This window comes from Kogia breviceps, chromosome 18 (genome assembly GCF_026419965.1).
Source record: "Kogia breviceps isolate mKogBre1 chromosome 18, mKogBre1 haplotype 1, whole genome shotgun sequence".
NCBI classification, from domain to species: Eukaryota; Metazoa; Chordata; class Mammalia; order Artiodactyla; family Physeteridae; genus Kogia; species Kogia breviceps.
In genome coordinates this window covers 11,509,319-11,535,726 of record NC_081327.1, presented here as the reverse complement: position 1 = coordinate 11,535,726, position 26,408 = coordinate 11,509,319, and the positions used below count along the sequence as shown (strand labels likewise).

Sequence of the window (26,408 nt, the reverse complement as noted above, 5' to 3'; positions counted from 1 at the left end):
TAGCCCTCCGGGTAGCCACCAGCGAGAGCACAGCGGCAACCGTCACGTGACCACCCGCCCTCTCCCAGGCGCTTCCCCCTCCCCACGCTAGCGAGGAGCGCGGCCAATGAGAAAGGCAATTGCCTGGCCCCCGCCGGCCCGCAGTCTAGCCGGAGTGCGCCTGCGCGCGGCGGGGGCGGTCGGGCGGGGCTCCAGCCTAGAAGGTGCGTGCGGGGCTGAGTCCCGGAGTGGGAGACGTGGAGTGCAGGTAATATGCGATCTGGGGGCGCGGCGTCGCGGCTGCCCTCCTCGTGTCGTCCTTCGAATATAATGCATCTCTCCTCTTATATCGTCCTCTGTCCCTTTATGTCCCCATTCCTCCCCTTACGTTGCATCCCGCTTAAATCGTTACCACTCCCCTTATGTCGCCATCACCCTCCTTAGGTCGGCGTCAACCCCCTTAATAAGATTTCGTTCCCTTTAAGTCCCCATGGCCACCAAATGTCGCAGTCACCCCGCTTTAAGTCGTGTCGCCTTCTCATATCGCCTGCACCCCTCTTTTGTTGCTATTACTCCTTTACGAAGTCCTTCTCATAAATCGTCATCATACCCCCGGGTCACCTTCGCACGCCTCCTGTCACCATCTCCTTAAGTTGCGCTCACGCTTCCCTTATATCTTCCTCATCCTTTATGTCTCCATGCCTCCCCGTCCTCTGACAGTCACTGTCCGTGCCTAATGCTTCTAGTTTTCCCCATAAGGACCTACCCTGCCTTACAGTTGTTTTTCTTCCCTTCATGTCTCCGTTATTTCCCCGTGTCCCCTCTCACAAACCGGGTACTAGAGCCCGTTATCCTGGCTCCACCACTAAACATCTGGGTAACCTTGACCACCTAATCACACCTTTGCAGTCTCAGCTTCCTCATCTGTGAAACGCACACAAGGTCACCTACGTCAGGGATGATTGTGAGGATCCTGCGAGTTTATTCTTGTGACATGCCCAGCTTGATGTGGCGATTTGTGCTAATATTATTTATCACCTCACCCTCATCCAGTCACCTTCATCCCTTCCTCATTGTCACTCTCCCCCTGCCCCCAGCTGCCCTCATCATTACCGTGGTGTCGTCACCACTCCCTGTATCCTGATACTCTCTGCCACAGCAGCCAACCCCTGCTGTCCCACATCATGGTCTCTATGCTGTCGTCACCTCTGCCACATCACCACACTTGAGGGGGTGACCCATCAGCCATCACAAGCCTTGCTCATGTAAATACTTAATCCCTATCTCCTTACCTTGTTGGAGTGACTGATTTCCCACCCCCAAATGGAGAGCACTTAGCCAATGGCAGGAGTCGAGGAGCGCTTGGTAGGAGGAAGACTCTAGAAAGCTTAGACCCAACCCTCCGTTGACTTATAGAATTGGGGGTGCAGAGATGAGGCAGGTCTCACCACACCTTTGTCAAACCTCAGCAACCCTGAATCCCCAGGTGGAAAGGTAAGTATCTTAGTCACTCAGCTTGCCTTAGCATGGCTGTGTAGGACAGTCATTACAGTGTGTACCTGGGGACTGAAACACCCTGGGTCCAATCTTGGTTCTAGCATTTAGTACTTAAATAGCTGCATGACCTTGGGCAGCTGGCTTAAGGTCCCTCTGCCTCAGTTGCTACATCTGCAACATGGGAATGAAAAATTCAAGTTAATTCATTCAATAAATATTTATTAAGCATGTTCTACATGCTCAGCATTGTGCTAGGCATTGGGGACACATCAGTGAACAAAACAGAGATCCTTGGCCTTATGGAGTTTACATTCTAGCAGGGGTAAGAGACAGTACACAAACAGGTAAGTAGATTATATGATGTGTTAGGAGGAAGTTGGGGGATGCAAAGATTATAGTTTTAAGTAGGGTGATCTGGTGACATTTGAACAAAGACTTGAAGAGGGGAGAGAGTGACATGGCTATCTGGAGGAAGAGCGGCATTCTAGGCAGAGAGAACAGCAAATGCAAAGGCCCTGAGGTAGGAGCATGCATGGAATATTTAAGGAATAGCAAGGAGACCAGTGAGGGAGGAGAGGGATGGGGGATGAAGTCAGCGGGGTGATGGGGGCAGATCACCTGGGGTCTCATGGGCCGTGGAGAAGACTGGCTTTACTCTGAGTGAGGTGGGAGCCATGGGAGGATTTGGAGGAGAGGAGGGATGTGATCTGATGTGACATGACGTGACATGAAGAAGCAGCAGCAGCAGCTGGAGAACTTCTACCAAGGATGGATTGGCAAGAGCAGCCTGGTTGGAAGGACAGCCAGACTCCTCTTCTTAAAGCTGCACTCACATATCCTTTGTATTTGGAGAAAGCTTCAAATGTCCCTCTCAAAGATTTGGGGTGGGGTGGGGTGGGGGAGGGATGTTGGTAGGGGTTTTGAGAGGCTACTGGGGAGGGATGGAGGGAGTCACAGATCTACAGATGTCACACAGCAGGAGAGGCAGCTGTCTACACCCGGGACCCTGAGGCAGCTTGGGCTCAAATTCTGGCTCCACCATTTCCTGGCTGTGTCCCTTTGTGCCAGTGACTTAACCTTTCTAGGTCTTTTGTTCCTTTATCTGTTAAGCGGGGCTAAAGAAAACACTGCTGTTAGAATTGAATATATTAAGTGTTTTGAGCAGTGCCTGGTTCAACAAACATAAGGAGCCCCTCTCTCCCACATCCTATCCTCTCACAGGCTGAGACCTCCCTGAGGGTGGCAAGGAAAAGACATTCTGCCTTACTCTGTGTTCAGGAATTGGTTTGACAGTGTAGTGTCCTGGAACAGAACTGAGCTCTGGGTTCAGATTCTCGGCCGACAGACCAACGGGCCGACAGACCAACGCCGTGTGACCTGGGCAGTGATTTCCCTGAGCCCTACCTCCTCATCTGAAAAACAGGGATAATAATGCTTCTTTGCCCCAGATGTGCTGTGTTGTTCTTTTTGAACTGAGACATCAACCATTTTCATTGTTTTATTTTTCTCCAAGGCACCAACTGTATGTTTCGCTCATTTAATCTACCGTCTTACTCCCTCAAAAGAATTTCCTCCTTCCTAGGGACTTTTTTTTTTTTTTTCTTTTCTGTTTTTCTGTGCTGTATCTCCAATTTCTAGACAGGGCTTGTCAGCAGTAGTCTTTGAATAAATACTCATTGAATGAATAGATGGATGAACTGGCCACTGAGCATCTGCCATGTACTGTCCCTGTGCTGGGTAATACTGGGGACACAGCAGTGACTGAGCCAGCCTGGCCCTGCCCTCACGGGTTTTGCAGTCCAGTGGGAGAAACAGATCCATCAGCAGGTAGTGACAGCCCAGAGTGGTCAGGGCCAGGTTGGGGGAAGCACAGGCAGAGGGGTCTGGGCTGGGATAGAGAAGCCCAGGAGACTATCAGATCCCAAAAAGGATGCCTGGACCAGACAGGGGGTCAGGGAGGGCTTCCTGGAGGAAGTGGTACACGAACTGATGGGAATAAGCAACAAGAAGAGGAGAAAAATGTATGCTAGGCAGGAGGAGAAGCTGTGGGCAGGTTTGGTGGTAAAAGTGTGGTTTCAGTTTGAGGAACTGAAAAATATTAAATATGACTAGGCCATCAGGGATGGTAGGAGAATAAGCCCAAGAGGTTATTAAGGGGAGATCATTCAGGGCTTTGGGAGCCACAGTAAAGAGCTGAGACTTTATCCTGCGGATACCCGGGGGGCCACAGAGAGGTTTTGAGCAGAGGGGGACAAGTCAGGCTCATATGGAGGGGGAATTAGAAGGGTTGAGTGGAGGCTGGGAGCCACGGGATGTGGCTGGAGTGGGGACCCAAGTGGGAGAGGCCAATTCGGGGCCATGGAGGGGAGAGAAAAGGGGTGAGTGGGAGACATGCTTGGGAGGCCAAGTGGATAATTTGTGGACGGTCCAGGACAAGGCCCAGGACTCTGCAGGAGTCAGGGCTTTCTGTAGAAGGTAGCACACAGGCTGAGACCTGAAGGATGGGTAGAACTGCTCTCCTTGAAAGGGGGACCCGGGGGAGGAGCAGGTTTGGGAGAGATCCTAAGGACAGTTGGAGACACGGTGGGTGTATGGGGCTTAGGGACACCTAGGTGGAGGTGTCTAGGAGGCCATGGGACTTCCGGAGCTGAAATTCAGGGAGGAGGTGGGAATTGGAGACAGCTTTGGAGTCAGAAAGGGGGACTGAAGCTGTAATGGTGGGGAAGGTCCACAGGGGCTGTCCATGTAGGGCCCAAGAGGACATCGTAAGATGGTTGCACTTGGTCCTGGAGGCAATGGGGAGCCACAGAGGGGGTTTGAATAGGGATGGGACAGCTTAGATTTTTGAGTTCCAGTTCAGAAGTATTCGCCATTCATGATGGCGTGTTGGGAGACAGGGGGTTGTGTGTGTATTTTTTTACTTATTTAATTGTTTTTCAGACTGAGCATCTCTCCCTAGAAGGGGCACCTTCTAGGGGGTCCTTTGAAATAAAAGGTCTACTGCTAAAAACAAAGCAAACAAAAAAGTTTACAAAACCAGTGCTCTGTTCTGTTTTCTGTAGACTTGACCACAGAAAATTGTGCAGTCAGTCTGAAGGGGTCTGCAGAATCGAATGAAAATCGGCTCCTTTAAACCCAAGAACAGTTCTGTTTTGAACAGTATGGAAGGTCCATAGGTTAGTGAATGTTTCCTGAGGTATGGCCTGTCCAGTGCTTCATGTGGGCTTCAGCAGCTAACTGACCCCACACCCTTCTTTGCACTTTCATATGGCTTGAATCAACCTTGAATTGACCTTGAATTTTACCCTCAGGCTGAGGTGTCATTATCTGCACCTACCCTGTTGCTCTGGGCTTAGAACACAAGCTACTTACACATTGTGTATACACTGAGTGTCACTAGATCTAGAGAGATATCTAAGAAAGTCTTTTCTCAAGGGTTTCCATTTCACTGCTGCTTTTCTTCTGTTTTCAATAAACATTTATTGAGTGGTTACAATGTGCTGGGCACAGGGTGGGTAGAGGAATAAATCAGACATAGACTTAGCTTTTTAAGGGACACATATAAGTTTATCTATGATAAAAGTGTGTCCAGGGTACGAGGGGACACAGCTAACCAGCCAGCTTTTATCTGTGCTACCCGCCTGCTATGGATGGTTTCACTGACTCTGCCCAGCAAATGTGAGGTTGGTATATTAGTCTGCCCATTGTCCTGAGAATGCAAGTGAGACTCAGAGAAGGGAACCTCTTCTCCCAGTAACACACAGAGCTGAGATCTGAACCCAGGGGTTTGGGACTGCAAGACGCACCCTCTTAAACCATTCAGAGATCCCCCAGCCAGCACTCCCCAGATGGGTATAAAGTGATCCCCTTTTTATGAATGAGGCCAGCAGGGCTCAGAGAAGTAAAGCCCCATGCCCGATGTCACTGGGTAAGAAAGTGACAGGGGTGGGATCTGAACCCTGGCCCCTCCAACCCAGAACACTGCTATGGAAGAGGGATCAAGTCTCCCACGCTGACCCTCACGGGTGTTCAGGGAGCTGTGAGCCAACACGTGCCTCAAAAACCAGGTGGGTTTTGCTTCCTCCTTTTCTGTGCACTGTGCTTCACAACCCAAGTCAGGCAGGGCACAAGCCAAGGGGACAGGGAGATATTCTGTGGGCTGGTGAAACTGCACAACTCAGTCCCACAGGCTGGGATTCGAACTCAGCCAAAACCCAGAGTGGAATTTGAACCCACGTTCTTTTTTTTTTTTTTTTTTTTTTTTTCTTTTTGCTTTACGCGGGCCTCTTCACTGCTGTGGCCTCTCCCACTGAGGAGCACAGGCTCTGGACGCGCAGGCTCAGTGGCCGTGGCTCACGGGCCCAGCTGCTCCGCGGCATGTGGGATCTTCCCGGACCGGGGCACGAACCCATGTCCCCTGCGTTGGCAGGCGGACTCTCAACCACTGCGCCACCAGGGAAGCCCTCCACGTTCTTTTAATTGAAACCACACACCTGGTCTCAGGACTTAATGAAGCTTAGGTTCTTTATGTCTCAGCGCAGAAAGAATTCAGTGAGAGACAAAGTGATAGGTAAAAAGTGGATTTATTTAGAGAGATACACATTTCATAGACAGAATGTGGTTCATCTCAAAAGGCAAGAACGGCCCTGGGAAAAACACTCTCCACAGAGTGTGGGCCATCTCAGAAGGCGAGAGGTCCGGAAATATGGGGTAGTTAGTGTTTATGGGCTGGGTAACTTCATTGGCTAATGAGCGGGGGGATTATTCCAACTGTCTTGGGGAAGGGGAGGAGATTTCCAGGAATTGGGCCCCGCCCACCTTTTGGTCTTTTATGGTCACCTTGGAACTGTCATGGCACCTATGGTTGTGTCATTTAGCATATGCTAAGGCAGCGGTCCTCAGCCTTTTTGGCACCAGGGACCGGTTTCGTGGAAGACAGTTTTTCCCGGGGGGGGGGGGGGGGGGGGCGGGTGTTCAGGCGGAGCGATGGGCAGCGGCAGATGAAGCTTCGCTCACCCACCGATCACCTCCTGCTGTGCGACCTGGTTCCTAACAGGCCGTGGACTGCTGGCGGTCCGTGGCGCGGGTGTTGGGGACCCCTGTGCTTATGTATATAATGAGGCTCAAAGTCTCCTGGAAGTCAAATCTTCCGCCACCTTGGACCTCGTTGGTTCTAACCAGTTTATGCTGTATCCTCAACGGCTGTTGTCATTCTTTTAAAGATTGTGCCCTGCCCCCTTCCCTCCCGTTTCACTGGGAGGGGGCACACCTGCTGGTGGAGGTGCCCCCTACACCAGCGAGGAAGCAGGGCATGAGGACACTGGAGCCCCAGGGTGAGTTCTAGGTTCCTGGGAACCCTGGAATTGAGGTGAGCTGAGAAGGTCAGCCCTTGCCGGCCTGGCTCTGTTGGCCCGGCTGTCCATATCCCGCTTCAGTTTCACCTTGCCCTGCTCCCCCTAGGGATCTGGGGATTGGGGGTGCTGGATACCTATCCAGCTGAGGCCACAGTCCTCTTTTGGAGACTGGGATGTTGGGGAAGGGCCCCCACAGCTAGGAGCCTGAGCCTCAATTTAATTTCCATGGAAGGCCTATGTGCATTTTTTCAAATAGTGAGTAAAGGCCCACAGTAAAAAAGCAGGCATCTTGCCTGGCCGAGGGTGGGGAGGACGGAGGCAGAGGGAATTATGCCTTTTTTCTTTTCTTTTTGGCTGTTAGGACCCTTGAGCCAATCATTTATTGAGAACCTCTCGCATGCCCATTCTATGCACGTGATATATATGAATTCCTTTAGTTCGAAGGAGCCACTCAGATTTTAAACATCTCAAATTTTACATGTTCAAAAAACACATTATTTATTTATTTTTGATATTAAAAAAAAAAAATTATTCCTGGTCTTTTTCCCAAACTTGCTCCTCCTCAGTGTTCCCCCAAATCACACGCCCACCCCAGTCAGTTCCCCACACAGCCAGAGGGAGCCTGTAAACACCTGCATTCGTTTCCTGGGGCTGCCGTAACACGTGACCACAAACGGCGTGGCTTAAAACAACATAAACTTATTCTCTCACAGTTCTGGAGACCAGAAGTCCAAAATCAAGGTGCCAACAGGGCCCGTGCTCTCTCCAGAGCCTCTAGGGGAGATTCTGTTCCCTGCGTCCGCCAGATTCCAGTGGCTCCAGGTGCACCTGGGTTTGCAGGCCATCACTCCAATTGCTGCCTCCCTGGGTCATGTCTCGTTTCTGACTCTTTTAGAGATACTTGCCCTTAAGTTTAGGACCCACCCAGATAATCCAGAGTAAGCTCATCTTTAAATCACTGACTTAATTACATCTACAAAGACACTTTTTCCAAACAAGGTCACATTCACAAGTTCCAGGAGTGATGACCACATCTAACATATCTTTTTTGAGGCCCCCATTCAACCCACCACAACCCCCAAAGGAGATCATGTTCCCTTCTCTGCTCAGAACCTACCTGGGGCCCCGTCCTTCTTGCCACAGTCCAGGTAGCCCAGCATGATCTGGTCCTGTCACCTCAGACTTACCTCCTCTCCCTCTTCCCACAGGCCATTCTACTATAGACACACTGGCCTCCTTGCTCTTCCCTATCCACACCAGGCACACTCCTGCCTCACGGCCTTTGCACTGGCTGTTCCCTCTGCTTAGAACACTCTTCCCCAAGATGTCCCGTAGCTCCATTCCTCCTCTCCTTGAAGTTTTTTCTCCTCAGGTACCCCCTTCTCTTCGAGGCCTTCCTTGACCTCTTTATTTAAAATTGCAAGCAATCCCAACCCCAGCCCCACCCCTGTCCCTCTTCCCTGAGTCTCCATAGCACTTATTACCTTCTAATATATAATTTAATTTAATACTGTGTTTTGTCTGTCTTTCCTCATGTCTGTTTTGTTCACAGTGATATCCCCAGTGCCTAAAACAATACCTGGTGCACAGGCACTCAGTAAATGTGTGCAAAATTAATGAACAGCCTTGTAAAAAGTAGGTGCTATTCTTGCTGTGCCCATTTTGCAGATGGGGAAACTAGGACACAAATGCACTGTCACTTCTCTGAAGTCAGTCACGTACACCCTGAGGCTCATGTTAAGATCAGGCACCTGGCTCTGGAAGCCACAGTGTTAACTGCCTCGTCAATCTAACCCAGTCTACACCACCTCTTCAGGGCTAGTTTTCTTTTTAAATATTGATACCTTAGGTGTATTGCTTTGATAAAAATATAACAGGTCAAAATTAAACACATCATTACAGACCTGTCATCACGGCACAATTTGAAAGCCAAAAGCTCGCTAACAAACTAAATGAAATGCGTCTATTTTCTTCCTATGTTTGTTTTATTACCAGCCATCCCAGTTCCTCTGGCTCACCTTGCAGAGTGACATCCCTCACAGCTCTGCGCCCTACCTCTGCCCAGTTTTGCTTCTGTTTATCTTAGCTTCCCTAATTTCACATCACCTGCTGTTCCAACCCCATATTCTTAAATAAAATATTTCTCGCCAAGGCCCTTCACAAATGAATAAATAAAAGACAAAAATAAATAAAAGACAAACTTGTTTCCTGCCCCATGCCTCCCCCTCCCCCCACCCTCCAACCCTGTGGTCAGCCACATCCAAGACTGTTATCTCCTGCTTCCCTTGGTGACCTCTGGAGTTCCAAATAACCTTGATCTGTTGCCATTTCTTGCTGGATCCATTTGACCCGTCCCCGTTTGGCTCGTTCCCTGCAATGATAGGAGGGGATGTAGCTGTGCTCTTCCGCCCTTGCCAATCTGGGATCGGACGTTGGGGGGAAAGGGGTTTCCAAATTATCCTTTCAGATCTAGGCAGGATATTGCGGTGAGGAGAGAACCTGGCTCCCTTTTGGAATTTCCTTCCTTTTCTTTTTTTAAAACACATTAATGGGTGCGCATGAGTTTTTTAAAACGTGACAAAACCTGGGACGCGGCAACACCTGTGTAGGCTTTATAATTATTTTCTAACCTGCACAGAGATGTTTTCTTTTCTGTCGGTCGCTCATATTTCACAATTTTAAAGAAGAAAATAGGCGGACGATAAAAAGCAATCCTGACGCACCCCCAAATCCCGCTGTCAAGGCAACCACTTCCAACTCTGTTGCTTCCCTTAGTAATAATCCTTCTCTGCATTTGTTGACTTCCTGCCTGGATGTGGGGAAGGGGGTCCTGCCCCTCTTTCATTGAGAAAGGTGGGCGGGGAGGGGGACCTCCAATTTATTTCTCTATCTGTGGCCTTAAGTCCTGCTTCGGAGATATGAGATGGTATGTGGGAAACCCTGCTTACCCCTCCAGCCAGAGCCTGGATTTAAGAGACAAAATTTTTTAAATCCTTATCAAAATATCAGTTGACTTTTTTTTTTTTTTTAACGAAACACTGACTGCAGTCCACAATCCAAGTGAAAACCCACCCATCCCCTTCCCCCGCACCGCTCTTCCCCTCCCTTAGCGTGGGCTGTGTCTTCTAAGCTGATTTCATCGCTGCGTCCCTAAATCATGTTATTCAGCCTTGATCATTCCATTTCATTTTATAATTTTTAAAGTCAATCTTATTTATGTATTTATTTTTGACCAGGTAATACATGCCCATGGTACAAACATTCACAAGGTTTGCAGACGAGGAAAGATGTGGGGGTCTTTTTTCTCGTTACCTGTGGCCTCCCTACCCCACATGGGGGCTCTAGGGTGGACCGTAGCAAAACCGATCGCTCAGCCATGTACACTCGCTCCACCCCCGTCAGGTTGGCTGTACTGGGCGGCCGGGCCCCCCTTCTCCCTGCGGTGAGCCCGGACCGGCGCGCTCACTGCGCAGACTCCCCGCTGCAGTGGGCGGAGCCCCTTCGGGCCCCGCCCCCTCCTGCCTCCCGCCCCTGCTCAGCCTGTGGGGGCAGAAGCTGGGGCCCCGTGGAGGTAGGAGCAGCCGCCAGCTGAGTAAGGCCGAGGCCCCTCTGGGGTAGGGGAGGGGAGGATGGTTTCGGGGATGGGCTGGGGTCTGGCGGGGAGGCCGCGATGGTCCTGGGCTCCCGGCCTGAGCTGTCTAGTGGTTACCTGAGGGTGCGGGCAAAGGAAACACCTGGAAAATGACTTCTGGGTAATCCCAGGGCTGGGAGAAGCCAGGCACAAAGATTTAGGGCTCCGCTGACCCAATCCGGAGCTGTCATTTTGGGAATGTATAGGTTAGAGCTCAGAGAAGGGAAAGCGCTAATGGGGAGCAGTGTGGGTGCTAATGAGGGGCAGTGGGGGGCATGATGAGCACTAAAGGGGGCAGGGAGGGCGCCGCAGAGGGATAGGAGGAAAGCAGAGGAGTTGGACCTTGAGGGATTTCGAAATCCCAACTGACCAGCAGTCAGCTTCCTCCTTTAGGGGTGGCAGGCACAGTGCCAGTGGCCCCCGTGATCACAGACAAGGCAACCCAGTGAGTCCCGTGAGCCCGAGGCTGATCTGCTTTCTGTGATGTCCCCCAAAAGCCTAGGACACCGCACACAGTGCCAGCTTTTGTTCCCTGCAGTTTGGAGACCCTGACACACCCACTTTCCCGCTGGAATCTGTATAACCCCTGGCTGCCCAGCAAGATGAAGCCTAAACTGATGTACCAGGAGGTAGGTGGAAGGGGGACCCAGTGGGGAGGGGCTGGACCCAGCAGAGGGTGGGGGCCCCACTGAGCTGCGCTGTCACCCCCACACACACCATCATCCCTGTCCCCCAGCTGAAGGTGCCTGCTGAGGAGCCTGCCAGCGAACTACCCATGAACGAGATCGAGGCATGGAAAGCTGCAGAAAAGGTAGGAGCCCACCGCCACCCCCACTCTGTCTCAGCCATGGCCTGGGCTGCCCTCCTTGGGCTGGCTGATCGCCTCCTCCTCCCCACAGAAAGCCCGTTGGGTCCTGCTGGTCCTCATCCTGGCGGTTGTGGGCTTCGGTGCCCTGATGACTCAGCTGTTTCTATGGGAATACGGCGACTTGCATCTCTTTGGGCCCAACCAGCGCCCAGCCCCCTGCTATGACCCTTGCGAGTAAGCGGAGGGGAGCGTGGGCGCCTTGGATGGTGGGGGGAGGGGCCCTGCCAGGCCAGGGACACTTCAACACGCACTAAGCAGGGCCTGCACCCAGTGGTCAAGACAGAATAAGGTGATCGCCGACTCCCAAGTGGACCGTCACGGTTCTTCCCTCCATGCCCACCCCCTTCCCCCACACTGTTGCCATGGCAGCCACAGCATCATCTTCTATCTGTCTGTGAACAGACACACATGGCATCTTCCATCCACATCTGTGGACAGACAGACACACACACACACACACACACACACACACACAGACATCCACATGCACGACCTTCCTTCCGCACCTCTAGACAGACAAATGCAGACAGAGAATCATGAGTACCGACACAAATACACATAGTCTTCCATCCTCCGTGGGCAGACAAGTGAGCACTCACATTCCATCCCCCTGTGGCTGATTCTGCCTCCCCTCACCCCCCAGAGCAGTGCTGGTGGAGAGCATTCCCGAGGGCCTGGACTTCCCCAATGCCTCCACCAGCAACCCCTCCACTAGCCAGGCCTGGCTGGGCCTGCTCGCCGGTGCCCACAGCAGCCTGGACATTGCCTCCTTCTACTGGACCCTCACCAACAATGACACCCACACTCAGGAGCCCTCTGCTCAGCAGGTACCTGGCAACCTGGGCCCTGGCTGGCAGCGGGTGGTGGGGGTGGGGGGGTGTTGGGGGGAGGCATTGGGGAGGTGGATGAAAGGGGTTTCCCTATAGCCTGGGAGACAGGTGGACATGTCTCACGTAGCGGGTTGGACACAGGTGTTTGGAAGCAACTGTCTTCACATGGCCCTCTGGACTGGGGGCGTTTTGTCACAGTCATCTGGAGGCTTCTGAATATCGGGGTATGGGTTTGGTTATAAGGGATTAGGCTGACAGATATCACTCACCCACAAGCTGCCCCAACCCTGTCACACAAAGAAATGGAAACATGGAGTGAGTACCAGCCCGGCCTCAAGCCAGGCTGCCACTTCCCAGCTGTGTGACCTTGGGCAGGTCACCTCACCTCTCGGTCGGTCTTCAGTTTCCTCATCTGTAGAATGGGGCAATATCTGGTGCTCCCCTCTTGTGAGAATGAAACGGGCTAATCCCTGCCAATTATAGCACAATACCCGACAGAGTCAGCCCTTTATAAGTATTTGCTCTGGTAGCCTTGTTAAGGTCTGCAGACAAACTTAAAAAAACATAAAACTTCAAGATTTGAAAAGGAACAGCCTAGGTGGATAAGCCCTTCATTGAAAGACGTGGTGAATTTGTCCCTTTTTTCCCCTTTCCCTGCCGCCACTCTTTGTCAGAGGTAGGCTTACAATGTATTAAAATTGTGAGGTTTATTAAGCACTGCCTGAAAAACTATATGACAGTTAAAAATGATATGAGCTGGAAATTCCCTGGCGGTCCAGTGGTTAGGACTCTGCGCTTTCACTGCCAAGGGTGCAGGTTCAACCCCTGGTTGGAGAACTAAGATCCCACGAGCCAAAAAAAAAAAAAACAAAAGTCATGAGCCTCCCACGCCCTGCTGGTTCCTACTGGAATGGTTCAAAGCACAGACATAGGAGGCAGACCATCTGAGTTCAATTCCTGCTTCCCCATTGATTTCTCCAATGCTCAGTTTCCCCATCTGCACCTTGGGATATACTCAGATTTGCCTCATCAGTGAGAGTGGTGAGAAGTCAGTGAGTTCACATGTAAAGGGGCTTAGCAGGGGCCTGGCTCACGCTAGAAACCAGGGAATCACTGGCTGTTGCTATTAATGTTATTGGCATCATCAAGCCTCACCCAGACCTTCCCAGACCCCAAGCCTGCACTGTGCCCCCAACATCCTGCAAGGTGCCCAGAGGTCGCTTCTGTGATGGGCATTGATACTTCCAAGTCAGGATCTTGGGAAGGTCCCCTGAAGGGCTGGAGTGGCAGGGAGGCCCTAGCAGGGCTCAGAGCACCAATTATTAAAACAGATAAAGGGACTTCCCAGGTGGTCCAATGGTTAAGACTCTGCACTTCCACTGCGGGGGGGGGCACGGGTTCGATACCTGGTCGGGGGAACTAGGATCCCGCATGCCACACGGTGTGGCAAAAAAATGAATAAAATAAAACAGATAAAGGTTTTAACATCTTAACCTGTGTAAAGGCTTGCCTGAGTGTATCTAGAAGCCTAATCTCAAAACAACTCCATGGGGGGTGCCGCGAGGGGTTGGAGAATTGGCCGATCCAGCCCCTCAGAGACTCTCCCCTCCCCCCAGGGCGAGGAGGTCCTCCGGCAGCTACAGACCCTGGCACCCCGAGGTGTGAAGGTCCGCATTGCCGTGAGCAGGCCAAGCGGGCCCCAGCCCCAGGCAGATCTGCAGGCCCTGCTGCAAAGCGGTGAGCTAGGGGACAGCTGGGGGTGGGCTGGGCCTGGGGCTGCCCAAGCCAGCCCCTGACCACCACCCCTGTCCGTCCAGGTGCCCAGGTCCGCATGGTGGACATGCAGAAGCTGACCCATGGCGTCCTGCACACCAAGTTCTGGGTGGTAGACCAGACCCACTTCTACCTCGGCAGTGCCAACATGGACTGGCGTTCCCTGACCCAGGTCTGCCTGCACCCTGCCCACCGCCCTTCTCGGCCGCTCCCTGCCCCACGGGGCGCCCGGCCTCCAGCTGCACCCCACCTCAACCCCAGAGTCTTCTCTTCCAGTCTCTGCAATGGCTTCCTTCCCACCTCCTACCTAACATCCCCAAATCCGGCCCTCCACCACCCTCGCTCTGCTCAGGGAAACCCCTCTGATCCCCGATGGCATCTACAGGACATTCCAGACCCTGTCCACCCATTTGACCTTCAGGATTCACTCCTTGCATGCCTGCTCTAAGCCCAGCCCTGTTCGGATGCTGGGAACGTGGTGGACCTCTTGGAACCCCCGGTCCAGGGTGGAGACGGGCCTGTCACTAGACAGTGTCAGCCCAAAAGGATCAAGTCTGAGATGGTGGCGAGGCGGCAGCACAAGTGAAGGGGTCAGGGCCAGGACGGGTGACCCGACCTGGGGTACCAAGGAAAGTCTCCCCAAAGAGGTGAAAACTAATCTGATAACTGGAGGAGCTGTAGGAATTGGCACAGGACAGGAAAAGGGTACAGCTTAGGCAGTGATCATTTGCTCAACAAATATTTTCCAAACCCCTCATCTCACCAGCTCCGCAGGGAGATGCTGAAGATACTGAGACATCCCCTGTGCCTGTCCTCCCAGTCCAATGGGGAGGCAGGTTTGTCACCAGAGAAGGGGAGGAAGGAGGCCCAAGGGACCCTGAGAGTCTCAAGGAATGCCTGACACAGGCTGGGCAGTCAAGGCAGGATTCCTGGAGGAGGAAACCGTCAGCTGAGACCTAAGACTGAGTAGGAGCTCAGTGGAGGGTAGAAGCAACAGTGTACACAAAGATTCAGGAAACCTGGAGCTTTGGAATAACTGATTTTCACCAAAACTTAAGATTTTAGTCTTGAGTCAAGATCATGTCCATCCCAGGACTTTAGCTGGGGGGAAGGGGGTGGGGGTGCGGTTAAGGGGCAGAAAGAAGGGAAACAGGGGCAGAGAGAAGGGGAGATAGAAGGGCAAGGGGCAGGAAGGGGGACTTGGGGGGGCAGGGGGAGGGGCTGGCAGGTGTCCATGTCATATGTGGGCACCAGGCCGCCACCCCCGGGCTCAGCATTGCCCTCCCACAGGTCAAGGAGCTGGGCGTGGTCATGTACAACTGCAGTTGCCTAGCTCGAGACCTGACCAAGATCTTCGAGGCCTACTGGTACCTGGGCCAGGCGGGCAGCTCCATCCCGTCAACCTGGCCCCGGCCTTATGACACCCGCTACAATCAAGAGACACCAATGGAAATCTGCCTCAACGGAACCCCTGCTCTGGCCTACCTGGCAGTGAGTCCGAGGGAAGAGGGGCCTGTCACACCCCGGCCACATCCCTTCTCTGGGCCCCCATCAAGCCCTGCCCAGTGATTTGGTAGGGATGGGGGTTCCTGACCACCAGCTGTCACTCCTGCTCACTCAGGGCCTGGGCCGTGTCCCAACCTCCCTAGGCCTTGGTTTCACGTAGAAAATAAGTATTGCAATATTTAGCACCTTCTTAGGGCTAGTGAGAGGCACGGCTGGGTCCATGCAGGCCGAGCCCTGGGTGACCTGTCCAGTATAGCTGCATGTCGCATTTTTAATCAGTTAAAATGAACTACAGTTAAAAAACTCAGTTCCTCAGTCACACGAGCCACATTTCAAGAGCTCAGCAGCCACACGTAGCAAGCGGTTGCCATACTGGACAGTGCAGATAGAGAACATTTCCATCAACGTGGAAAGTTCTATGGGACAGCACCCACTCTTGCCCTTGGCACTCTGGGCAAGGCACCGCTGTTTTTAGCTGTTGATATTTTCACTAGTTGGGGTGGCCGACCTGGGTCCCCCCGAGCAAGTCACCTGGCCAAGCCCAGTGTCATCCTGGAGGGCCACACTAAGGCATGGATGGAGGGACATGATTCACTGGGGTCCTTTGCTCCAGTGACCTCCCATGGGACATTAATGGTTCCCCCGTTACCACTGCCGCTTTCAGGGCTCGAGTTTGCTCACCTGTTGTGAGGATGGAGAGAGCTGGGTGAAGGGCCTGGTGTGGCTGGGCACATGAGGAGTGCCTTCAGGATGGACTGTAAGTCAGAGACAAAAGTGATTAGAGCAGAGGTCCTCAAACTTGAGCATGCATTAGAATCACCAGAAGGGCTTGTTGAAACCCAGATTCCTGGGCTCCACCCCAGCACCTTGGTTCTGTGTGCCATGGGCAGTGAGGCCCAAGAATTTGCATTTCTAACAAGTTTCCAGGTGATGCTGTTGCTGCCTGACCAGGGACCTCATGTCGAGAACCACTGGGTTAGAGCATAAGTTCTGGAACCAGACAGCCTAGGTTCAAACCCTGGCTCCATTTGTCAGCTGTGTGACCTTAGGCAAATCACTTACCCTCTCTGAGCCTCCGTTGGCTCACCTGCAAAAAAAGGACGTGGTAATTATCCCTCTCCTTCATGGAGACTGAGCATTAGTGAGACCTGCAGGACCTGGCTCATGACAAGCTGTCTGTAGCAGGGGTCCACTGTGAAGGACGTGTGTCTTGACTGTCCCCTCCTCCCCCAGAGTGCACCCCCACCACTGTGTCCAAGTGGCCGCACCCCAGACTTGAAAGCCCTGCTGAACGTGGTGGACAACGCCCGGAGTTTCATCTACATCGCGATCATGAACTACCTGCCCACCATGGAGTTCTCCCACCCGCACAGGTACCGCTGGGCGTGTGGACAGGGGTCAGGGTAGGGAGCTACCGTGAGTGGGAGAGGAGACAGGAGAGAGAGCGATGGGGCCCAGAAAGCAGGCAGGGGGCCAAGACCAGGGGACAGAGGGAGGGGACGCCATGGGGAGAGACAGAGGTGACAGGGAGAGTGGGTCTGGATGCTCAAGACAAGGAGAAGGGGACAGAGAAGAGGAAGAGAATATTCGGGGGGTGGTGTGGAGACGGGGGACTGAAGGCTTAAGGCAGAGGATGCGGGATGCGGGATTTCTGCAGGTAGGAGGCAGGGAGTGTGGGCCGGATATGGGATGACGGGCTTGGGAGGGAGGACTAAGGGTATCCAGGTTTGGGGCGGCAGGGTTGGGGTTTGAGATCTGGGACAGGAAGGGGGGATGACTGGACTCTGGGGGCTCCGAGCAGGTATCCTGGGGGCAGCAGACAAGACAGTGAGAAGATTGGTGGGGGGAGCAGGGCTTGGAGCTAGAGATGGGGTGGGGGCTTGGGGCTTCTCAGAAGCTGCAGTGGGACCCAGACCTGGCTCCCTAAAGCTGCAGTGAGGCCTCCCTCCGCATCCTGCACCCCCCTTCCCAAGGTTCTGGCCTGCCATTGACGACGGGCTGCGGCGGGCTGCCTACGAGCGGGGTGTCAAGGTGCGCCTGCTGGTCAGCTGCTGGGGGCATTCTGAGCCATCCATGCGGGCCTTCCTGCTCTCCCTGGCTGCCCTGCGTGACAACCACACCCACTTTGACATCCAGGTGGTAAGCGCCTACCCCAGACCTACCCATCAGCCCCTATGCAGGGCAGTACCGGGGACACAGCAATCGTGGAGCTCACCTGTCATCGGCCAGGGACGACCCAGAGTGGGCTGTGCCCTGATTGGCCAGAATCAAGGGCGGGCAGAGAGGGCTGGGATGGGGGAGCCCAGCAGAAGCTCCTGCAGCAGCCTGAGGGGTCGCAGAAGACTTTCTGGAAAGGGGGACATCTGAGGTAAGGCCTAAGGGACCAATAGGAGTCATCCTAGAGGGAACAGGTGGCATATGAGGCAACGGGGTCCTCCCTTTCAGCCAGCGTTTACCGAGTACCCATTCTGGGCCCCAGGCCCGCGAGGGAAGCAGCTGAGTCCCCGGTGCCACAGACCTGGTTCCACTCCCCACCCAGACCCTGGGGCTTCTCTAACCCAACCCCGCATCTCCCCTCCCTCTCAGAAACTCTTTGTGGTCCCTGCGGACGAGGCCCAGGCCCGAGTCCCTTACACCCGCGTCAACCACAACAAGTACATGGTGACTGAACGCGCCACCTACATCGGTGAGTGTCCTGAGCGCCGCCGGCGTGGGGGGCACGGAACGGGGTCCAGGCAGCACCACGGGGCCTGACCCTCTGGACCCCTGCTCCCCGTAGGAACCTCTAACTGGTCCGGCAGCTACTTCACCGAGACGGCGGGCACCTCGCTGCTGGTGACGCAGAACGGGCGGGGAGGCCTGCGGAGCCAGCTGGAGGCCGTTTTCCTGAGGGACTGGGACTCCTCTTACAGCCATGACCTTGACACCTCAGCCGACAGCGTGGGCAACGCCTGTCGCCTGCTCTGAGGCCCGGTCCAGCGGACAGGACAGGCCTGCGGGGCCCCCGCGGGCGCGGGTGTTCCGGGTCTCCATCCCTGTCCCCGCGCCCCCGCTTCTGTCTGCCCCAGTGTGGCTCCCACAGGCTCCCCCCCTGCTCTCCCGCTTCTACCTCCGCCCCCGCCAGCCTGATGCTGTGGCCGCAGAGGACCCAGCCAAGCTGGGGGAGGGATCAGCCCCCGAAGAAGTAGGGGTGCATGCTGGGCCTGGCCCCCTGGCCCACCCCCACTTTCCAGGGCAAAGAGGGCCTGAGGTCACAATAAGAAGTAAATAACTTGTGTGTACAGCCTGTGCCTGACTGAGTGGTGTGAGGTGGGGTGCCGGGTAGGGGACAGCTGGCATGGGCCTCTGGCGGGGACACCTTCACGCATGCTGAGCCCTCAGCATGCGACCAGTGTGGTTTGGCGTGTACTGGACGCTCAGCGCGTGGCTGGTGTGTGCTGAGCCTTCAGGGGGTGACCAGCGTGGGCTGGCGTGCTCTGAGCCCTCGGCACACGATGCACGTGGGCTAGTGTGTGCTGAGCATGCGTGTGTGACCTTGTGGGCTGGCATGAACCGAGCCTTATGTAGCCAGCATGGCGCAGCGTGTGCTGCACACTCGGCATGTCCCCAGCCAGATGCGCGCACGCTGAGCCACTGCCGTAGCCCGAGGGTGGACTCGCACATCTGGACACGAGAGCATGTACCAAGCGTGAATGTACATACACCTGCTGAGTGAACTTACACTTCGCATGTCCCAAGCATGGATGAGTGCATGCCAAGCCTGTCACGTGTGCCAAAGACAGGTCAACAGACGCTGAGAACCTGGCGTCTGGAAAGTTCAGATTGGCATCTGCTGAGCACTGAGAATGTTCCGAGGGTGGATTCTTACGTGCCGGGCACTGAGCATATTTAAGGGATGGGTCAGTGTGCCAAGCACAGCCTCCAGCCTGAGCCAATGGCCGACTGGGTGCAGCACTAGAGAGCAGGGCCTGGGTGCCCCCCTGAACCCCACCCCAGTGCCAGTTCAGGCCTCAGGCAGGGAGGACAGACGTGAGGCAATACTGCTGAACAGTGCTTTATTGAAAGAAACAGAGGCAGCGGAGCCCGTGGGGTGCAGCCCCCTTCTTACGTCCCTCTGGCCGAGGGGGCCACGGGCCAGACCCCAAAACCCTCCTGTGTTTCGGGATGTGTGTGCAGGCATGCGCCGTGAGCGGGGCGGGGGGAATGGGGAAGTTCTGGATAATTACCTTTCTGTAAGAATAATTTGTCGGTTCAGGGGATAGCTCTGAGGAGGGGATGGCAGCCCCGCTAGTGCATCACCCAGTGATGGGCAGGGGTGAGGTCACCATCAGTGGCGCCCGCCGACGTGCTGCAGAAAGCTGGCGGCCCGGGGTGGACCACGCGGCTGGGGGTGGCGTGGTGGGAGCCCCTGAGCCCGTGGCCCCCTGACGCCCTCCGGGGTCCAGTCTGGCTGACCCGGCCGTTCCCCAGGACAGCTGCTGAGGTCGAAGAACTCAGGGCCTGGCCTCTGTTGGGGAGAAGAGACGGGCATCATCAAGAAGCGCCCCCCACCCCACCCCGGAACAGCCACACCCTGCCCCTCATGGACTCTGATCCCAACTGCATCCTTGTCCATTCCTGAGGACGGTTTTGTACATCCTGAAACCTCATCCCATGTTGGAGGCTTAAATGCTGTGTGTTGAGACCTTAATGTGTCCTGAAGGTGTGTTTGCTGAGGCTCTGTCACATCGTCCTGTGGGGGGCTGAGCCGTCCCGTGGCCTTGTTCAGAGTACTGGGCCTCTGTCACTTCCCATATGTGGATTACTGTGTTCTGAGTTTTTACACAGCCTTAATATGGGTTAGTGTTTGCTGAGCCTTGTCACCTCCTGAGTGCGGGCTAATAGTGTGTGTTAGATCCTGAGCCAGCCGCGGGCCATGCAAATGTACGGGAGGCAAGGTTGGTTCACTACGCCCTGATCCTGGAGCTCTGGGGAGGCCCTGATCCCAGAACCACCTGCATCCTAGCTGCCCCCTGGGTCACCTCAGCAACGACGGTCTTGTCCTTGATGTCCGGCCCATCCCCGTCCGGCTGCGGGGCGGCAGGCGGCTCCGCAGAGGCCCCTCGCCGCTCTCCTTCCGCCCGGCCGCCGCCGCCCCTGCACGGGGCGTCTTCCTCGGGCGAGGCCTGGCTCAGCTGGATGAGGTTGTTGAAGTTGGAGCTCGACTTGGAGCCTGCGGGTGGCTTGCGGGCCTTGTGGCTGCCTGCCAGGCGGCTGCCGTAGAAGGCCAGGATGGGCTCGGGGCTGGAGTCGGGCACCCGGCGGCCAGCAGCAGCGGCCTCGAGCGGGGCCAGTATGTCGGGGACGACGTCGGTGTGGGTCCCGCCCCACAGCCCACGCCCCGCCTCCTGCAGACTCAAGCCGTCCAGCTGATCGATGGCCTTTTGCATGCCGGGTGCCTTCTCCTCCCGGAATAAAGGCCTGCTGCCCAGAATCACGGTCTCCTCCTCATTGGCCAGACCGTAGTGGGGGGGCCCGTCTTCCGCGGCAGCCACAACAGACATAGGTGTCTTGCCCTCCACCTGCAGGGAGAGGCGGCAGCCGTGCAGCGAGAGCTGGTAGTAGCGGGTGGCCTCATGGGCGCTGCGCAGCTGCTGCATGGACACGAAGGGGTGGCGCAGGGCGGCGCTGGGGCTGATGCGTTCGTGCGACTCCCACGTCAGCATGCGCTTGATCAACTCCACCATGCTCTTGAGGTCGGCGTGCTCCGCCAGCGCCTCGCAGTCGGGGAAGGTCAGCCGATGGGCTGCCCCGCCGCCGTTCACCGTCTCTATCTGGTCCAGTGACTTGAGCATGTACTTGCGGCGCTCCAGTGGGCGCACCTGGCGGGACACAGGGTGGGGCAGGGGTTGACATCGAGTCCAGGACTTGGGCCCCAGGTACTTTTGCTGTGGAGCCCACATATGACCCCCCAGCTTCCGGTGGGCCCTCCAGTCTGGCCCAGAGCTCTCTCGTGGCTGTGAAGTCCACCCACAGGAACCCGGACCTCCAGGTCTGCCCATGATCTGACTTGGAGCTCTCTTGCATCTGGGGGGACCATACCTGCTCACTAACACCAGAACCGCTCTAGTCTAATCCAGACCCCTCCTACCGCTGCACGAAGGACAGCCGACTGTGATCTCTGGTCCTCCTCTTGTCTAACCCAGGGATCTCACTGACCTAGGTTTCACACCTCGCCCCAGCCCTCCAGTCCTCCCTGGAGCCATGGGTCCAGCCCCTACCAGCAGCTAGCGGAAGGGCTGCCCTAAACCTCTAGGCCTCCTTGGAATCAAATCCAGATCCCTCTTGCTGCCACGACTGATCCCCACATCCGATTCCAGCCCTCAGGCCTCCCAGGAGTCAAGCCCAGACCATTCTTGCCAAATTCTTTAACCACGGCCAGCTCAGGAGTCATCAGAGGATCTGCCATATACTTTCGGTCCCACCTTTGGTCCCGCTCAGATCCCCTCTCTCGCTGCGACAGCTCCCACGGCTGGTCCAGACTTCCAGCCCTTTCTGCCGTCCCAGCCAGACTCTTGCAACACAAGTCTGCTGACTGCAGCCGCAGAGGTGGCAGACAGGCTGCCCTGACTTCCGGTCCCAGCTGGGGTCTCCCTCGGATCCCTCTGGCTGTGACAACCCCCGCAGCTGGCCCTCAAGTTTCCAGTCCTCTCTGAGATCTAACCCAGATGTTTTCCCTGATGCGGCAGCTGCCACGCTGACGGCCCTCGCCCCACCGGCCCCCCCTACCTTGGTCTCAGCCAGGTAGTCGGCCGAGGACTTCAGCTGCCAGGGGTTGGTGGCGTTGGGGTGAGGGTTGCGCTTGAAGAAGTGGTGGGCCTTACAGGCGGCGTGCAGCACGTGGGGCTTGGGCAGGCCCTGGGTCTCACAGATGTAGCGCACCTGGTCGTACTCGTTGTTGCCCGGGTAGAGGGGCCAGCCCAGGTGCAGCTCAGCCATGACGCAGCCCAGGGACCACACGTCCACCTTCTCACAGAAGGGCAGCCCCAGCAGAATCTCGGGGGCCCGGTAGAAGCGAGACTGGATATACGGCTCCTTGACGTAGCGCACCTCGCTGAATATGCTGGCCGAGCCGAAGTCGATCACCTGAGCGGAGGGAGGGAGGCAAGTGGGCCGGGACAGCCGGTCGATCTGAGCCTCCCCGGCGTCTCTCCGCATCTGCCATCTGACTGTCGCTACCTCTGTGAATCTGGATCTCTTGTTTACGTCCCTCTCTGTCTCCTCCAGCCTTTGTCTCTGGTTTGCATACTCGTCTCTCTGTCTCTGTTTCTCTCCACTAGAACTCATGTCCATGAGGGTTAAGACGTGTCTCTTTCTCTCTCACCCCATGCCCTGTCCACCAGCAAACCTTGCTGGCTGGGTAGAGGGGCCAGCCCAGGTGCAGCTCAGCCATGACGCAGCCCAGGGACCACACGTCCACCTTCTCACAGAAGGGCAGCCCCAGCAGAACACCTGTTCCGCCCACTCTGTATCGCATCCACAGCCCCGCCCTGGCCCTGTCCTCCTCATCCCCTGCCTAGACTAATGCAAGGGCCACCTTGCTGATCTCCCTGTCCCTCCCCCTCCCTCCAGTCTGCTTCTCCCATGCAGCCCGAGGGGCCCTTTGACCACCTAAGTCAGATCACATCCAATCTTCCTGTGGCTTTACCACGTCCTGTGATGAAAGCCGAAGTCTTCACCCTGGCCCACAAGGCTGCAACCATCTGCCTGCACCTCCTCCCACCTTCCCCCTCACTCACCCAGCTGCAGCTACACCAGCCTCTCGCTATTCCTTGAACAAGCCGGACACATTCCCAGTTCAGGGCCTTTTGGCACTGGCTCTTCCCTCTGCCTGGAATGCTCTTCCTCCGGATGTCCACACGGCTCCCCTCTCTCACCTCAAGTCTTTACTCAAATGTCACGTTCTCAGGGAGGCCTCCGCTGACCATCCTATTAAAAACAGCACACCCCTCCCTTCCTATCCACCTCCCTAGCCCTCTGCTTTCCTCCATAGCTCTTAACACCATTTCACGTACTACATATTTTTACTTTTGTCTGGGGTTCATTGTCTCTCTACCCAACTAGGATATCAGTCCCACAAGGGCAGGGATTTTGTCTGTTCACTGCTGCATGCCTAGATCCCTAGAACAGTGCCTGGCACACAGTAGGGGCTCAGTAAAGAGTGAATGAATGAATGAATGAATGGGCTTTTTATTCCTGTCATTCTCTTTCTTTCTGTCTCTTGTTGGCATCTCTCTGTTTTCTTTCTTTGCCTCTTCGTCACTTGTCTGTGTCCCTCAAGTCTCAGTGTCTCTCTCTGTCCCCATCTCTGGGTGGTCCAACTAGAAGGACACCTCCCTGACACCCAGGTCCTCTTCTGTCTTCACCATCAAGCATTGTTAACACCCCACACGGGCCCCTGGTTCGTACAGGTACTTGACGAACAGCTGTTGAACTAACATTGTGAATGACTGAAAGCCCTTGTCTCTCCCGATGCCTCTGGGGCGATCTGCCATTTTTCACTCTGAATCTCTGTGACTCTATCTTAGTCCCTCCCTCGGTTTCCCTCCCTGAGTTTCTCTGCTTTTCATTCAGCTATCCCTCACCTTCTATTTGCAGAAGGCAGTATGACGAAATGGTTACTAATCTGGACTCTGAACACAGATGGCTGAGGCCTGAAACCCAGAGAGCTTGACTGACCCTGATCATTCAGTCAACGTTCGTGGGATTCATTCATTCACTCTACAAACGCGGTAGGGGTGCCAACGCTGGCCAGATGTTGTGGCTCTGTCCTGTCTGTCTTCTGCTATGTTTGTGGAAAACTTTCCTTCCTTGGGTCTCTATCCCTCCATCTGTTGGGACAGAATGATCTGCCTTTTCCTGTCTCTGTATCTCCCTGTGTCTCTGACATTCTTTTAGCACTGACTCCATGAAGGTGCTGTGCTGGGAGATGCCAAGGACAAGGTGGTGACCAAAATGTCCCTGGCTCCGCCCTCACGATGCTCCTAGTTCAGAACCATCACCAGACAGTAACAAACCCATAAGCAGACAGAGGGGTCAGAGCCGGGATGGGGGAATCCAGGGACCTGTGACAGCGCAGAGGAGGTGCCTGTGTGCCCAGCACAGGGTCAGGCCCAGAGCAGACATTCAGAAAATGTTTGTTGATGAACAAACTCATGATGAAGGACGCTGCTGCCATCCTTCCAGTCGCTCAGGCCAACAGGCTTTCATCCTCCCTCAAGCCCTCTCTTCCTCTCTCACACTTCACCTAAGAATTACAAGCAAGTCCTGTTTTAAAATCTACCCGGAGGGAATCCCCTGGAGGTCCAGTGGTTAGGACTCAGCACTTTCACTGCCGGGGCCAAGGTTCAATCCCTGGTCAGGGAACTAAGATCCCGCAGGCCTCGCGTTGTGGCCAAAAAAAAAAAAAAATCTACCCCAAACCCACCCACGTCTCCTCCTCCCAGTATCCTGATTCTAGCACCACCCACAACTCCCACCTGGACTGGGGCAGTCACCCCTCACTGTCTTCCTGCTCCTGTCCCCTCAGTCTTTCCCCCCCACTGCAGCCAGAGGGAGCCCGTGAACACCTGCGTCCAATCACAGCCCTCCTCTGCCCAGGATCCTCCTATGGTTCCATCTTACACAGAATAAAACCCAAGTCTCCTCTGTGGCCCACAGGGCCCCTGTACGACCTGGTCCCATCACCTCCCTGATCCTATTTCCTCCCTCTTCTCCTCAGTCACTCCGTTTCAGCCACACTGGCTTCCTCAATGCTCCTCAAATACATATACTTGGCCCACTCCTACCTCAGGGCCTTTGCACTGATACTTTCTCCCAGATGTCAGCACAGCTCCCTCCCTCCTTCAAGACTTCCCTCAAATGTGATCTTCTCAGGGAGGCCTCCCTGACCACAGAGTCTAAAGTTTTACTCATCACCACCCCACCTCCTCCTCCTCCCTACTTTACCTTGTCTCCTTCTCACTCATATACCATATTTTACTCATTTACCTTGGCGGCTCTATCTCCCCCACTAGAATGTCAGCCCCATGGGGACAGGACTGGGCCAGAGGCGCTGAGCTAAGAACTGCACAAGGATGAGGGGACCTCAGGGCTGAGCGGGAGAGGATGTCAGAATTGGGATGAGGAGACGGGGACTTCAGAGCCAGGAGGTGGGGAGAGCCATCATGGCCAGGGAGGGAGAGACCTCAGGGTTGGGAGGTGGGACAAGGGGAACTTCAGCCTCACGAGAGCCTCCCGGGCTGGATGGCCACACTCACCTTGACCCTGAAGGGGCAGCGAGTCTGGTCCACCAGCATGATGTTCTCAGGCTTGAGGTCGGCGTGGATGATGGCTAGCTCCTTGAGGCGGGACAGGGCTCTGAGCACCTGCAGGGTGACCGTGCGGATGTGGCGGGCGGCGAGGGGCGCAAAATTGTTCTCCTTCTGGAATTCGAAAAGGTTCTGCTCCAGCAGTTCAAAGACCAGGTAGAACTTGAGGGCGTCGTGGAAGAACTCGAGGAAGCGGATGACGTGGGCCTCCTCCGGGTCCAGGCCCCTCATGCAACGCAGCAGCTTCAGCTCGTTCTTGATGATCCGGTAGCGGTAAGCATCGTTCTTCAGGATCTTGATGGCCACCATCTCGCCCGTGCTTCGCCGCCAGCCCTTGGCCACCTCCCCGAAGGTGCCCTTGCCCAGCACCTCGATGATGTCATAGCAGTCAGTCTCCGACTGGATGGTGGCCATGGTGTCTCTGCCACCAGACACTGCCCTGCCGCCACCTCCGCCCCACGGGCTCTGCTTCCGAGGCCTCCCGCCCCGACGCTGGCCCCGAGGCCCCCCCAGTAGGGGAAAGAGAACCGCACTCGTGCCTCGCCCTGCGAGGTTCACCCCCACTTCCCTGACAACCCTCAGACCCCTGGGCCGCAGGGCAAGTCAGCCAAGGGGTGTACC

At 55.3% G+C, this 26,408-nt stretch overlaps 2 protein-coding genes across 10 annotated transcripts; one reads left to right on the top strand and one right to left on the bottom strand.

Annotated features, from left to right (window-relative positions):
* The first annotated feature begins 29 nt into the window (after positions 1–29).
* On the top strand, positions 30–20,911 carry PLD3 (phospholipase D family member 3). Of its 9 annotated transcripts, none has more exons than XM_059045557.2 (12): positions 30–247; positions 11,000–11,090; positions 11,198–11,272; positions 11,361–11,503; positions 11,973–12,156; positions 13,776–13,896; positions 13,977–14,104; positions 15,223–15,423; positions 16,672–16,811; positions 17,412–17,577; positions 18,025–18,124; positions 18,218–20,911. In XM_059045557.2, the coding sequence occupies exons 2-12, from the start codon at positions 11,064–11,066 to the stop codon at positions 18,403–18,405; spliced, it is 1,473 nt and encodes a 490-aa protein (XP_058901540.1). In that variant the 5' UTR covers positions 30–247; positions 11,000–11,063; the 3' UTR covers positions 18,406–20,911. The 9 variants fall into 9 exon arrangements, with proteins under 9 accessions (XP_058901540.1, XP_066875487.1, XP_066875488.1 ...); XM_067019386.1 differs by having other exon boundaries at positions 75–247; positions 10,959–11,090; XM_067019387.1 differs by lacking the exon at positions 30–247 and adding an exon at positions 1,399–1,473.
* On the bottom strand, positions 18,167–26,201 carry HIPK4 (homeodomain interacting protein kinase 4). The gene is made up of 4 exons (XM_059045577.2): positions 25,737–26,201; positions 22,207–22,563; positions 20,460–21,299; positions 18,167–19,945 (listed from the first exon to the last, which is right to left on the bottom strand). Exons 1-4 carry the CDS (start codon positions 26,199–26,201, stop codon positions 19,766–19,768), a joined length of 1,842 nt encoding a protein of 613 aa, XP_058901560.1. The 3' UTR covers positions 18,167–19,765.
* Between the last annotated feature and the right edge of the window lie 207 nt (positions 26,202–26,408).

Bases quoted from the DNA above. Each gene is read 5' to 3' on its own strand.
- HIPK4 (XM_059045577.2), bottom strand. From the start codon at position 26,201: ATGGCCACCATCCAGTCGGAGACTGACTGCTATGACATCATCGAGGTG. The intron at 21,300-22,206 runs GTAGGGGGGGCC...GTGTCCCGCCAG, and splicing joins ACTACCTGGCTGAGACCAAG to GTGCGCCCACTGGAGCGCCG. The intron at 19,946-20,459 runs GTGACCCAGGGG...TCTCCCCAACAG, and splicing joins ACAAGACCGTCGTTGCTGAG to AGGCCAGGCCCTGAGTTCTT.
- PLD3 (XM_067019386.1), top strand. From the start codon at position 107: ATGAGAAAGGCAATTGCCTGGCCCCCGCCGGCCCGCAGTCTAGCCGGA. The intron at 11,273-11,360 runs GTAGGAGCCCAC...TCCTCCCCACAG, and splicing joins CATGGAAAGCTGCAGAAAAG to AAAGCCCGTTGGGTCCTGCT. The intron at 16,812-17,411 runs GTACCGCTGGGC...CCCCTTCCCAAG, and splicing joins GAGTTCTCCCACCCGCACAG to GTTCTGGCCTGCCATTGACG.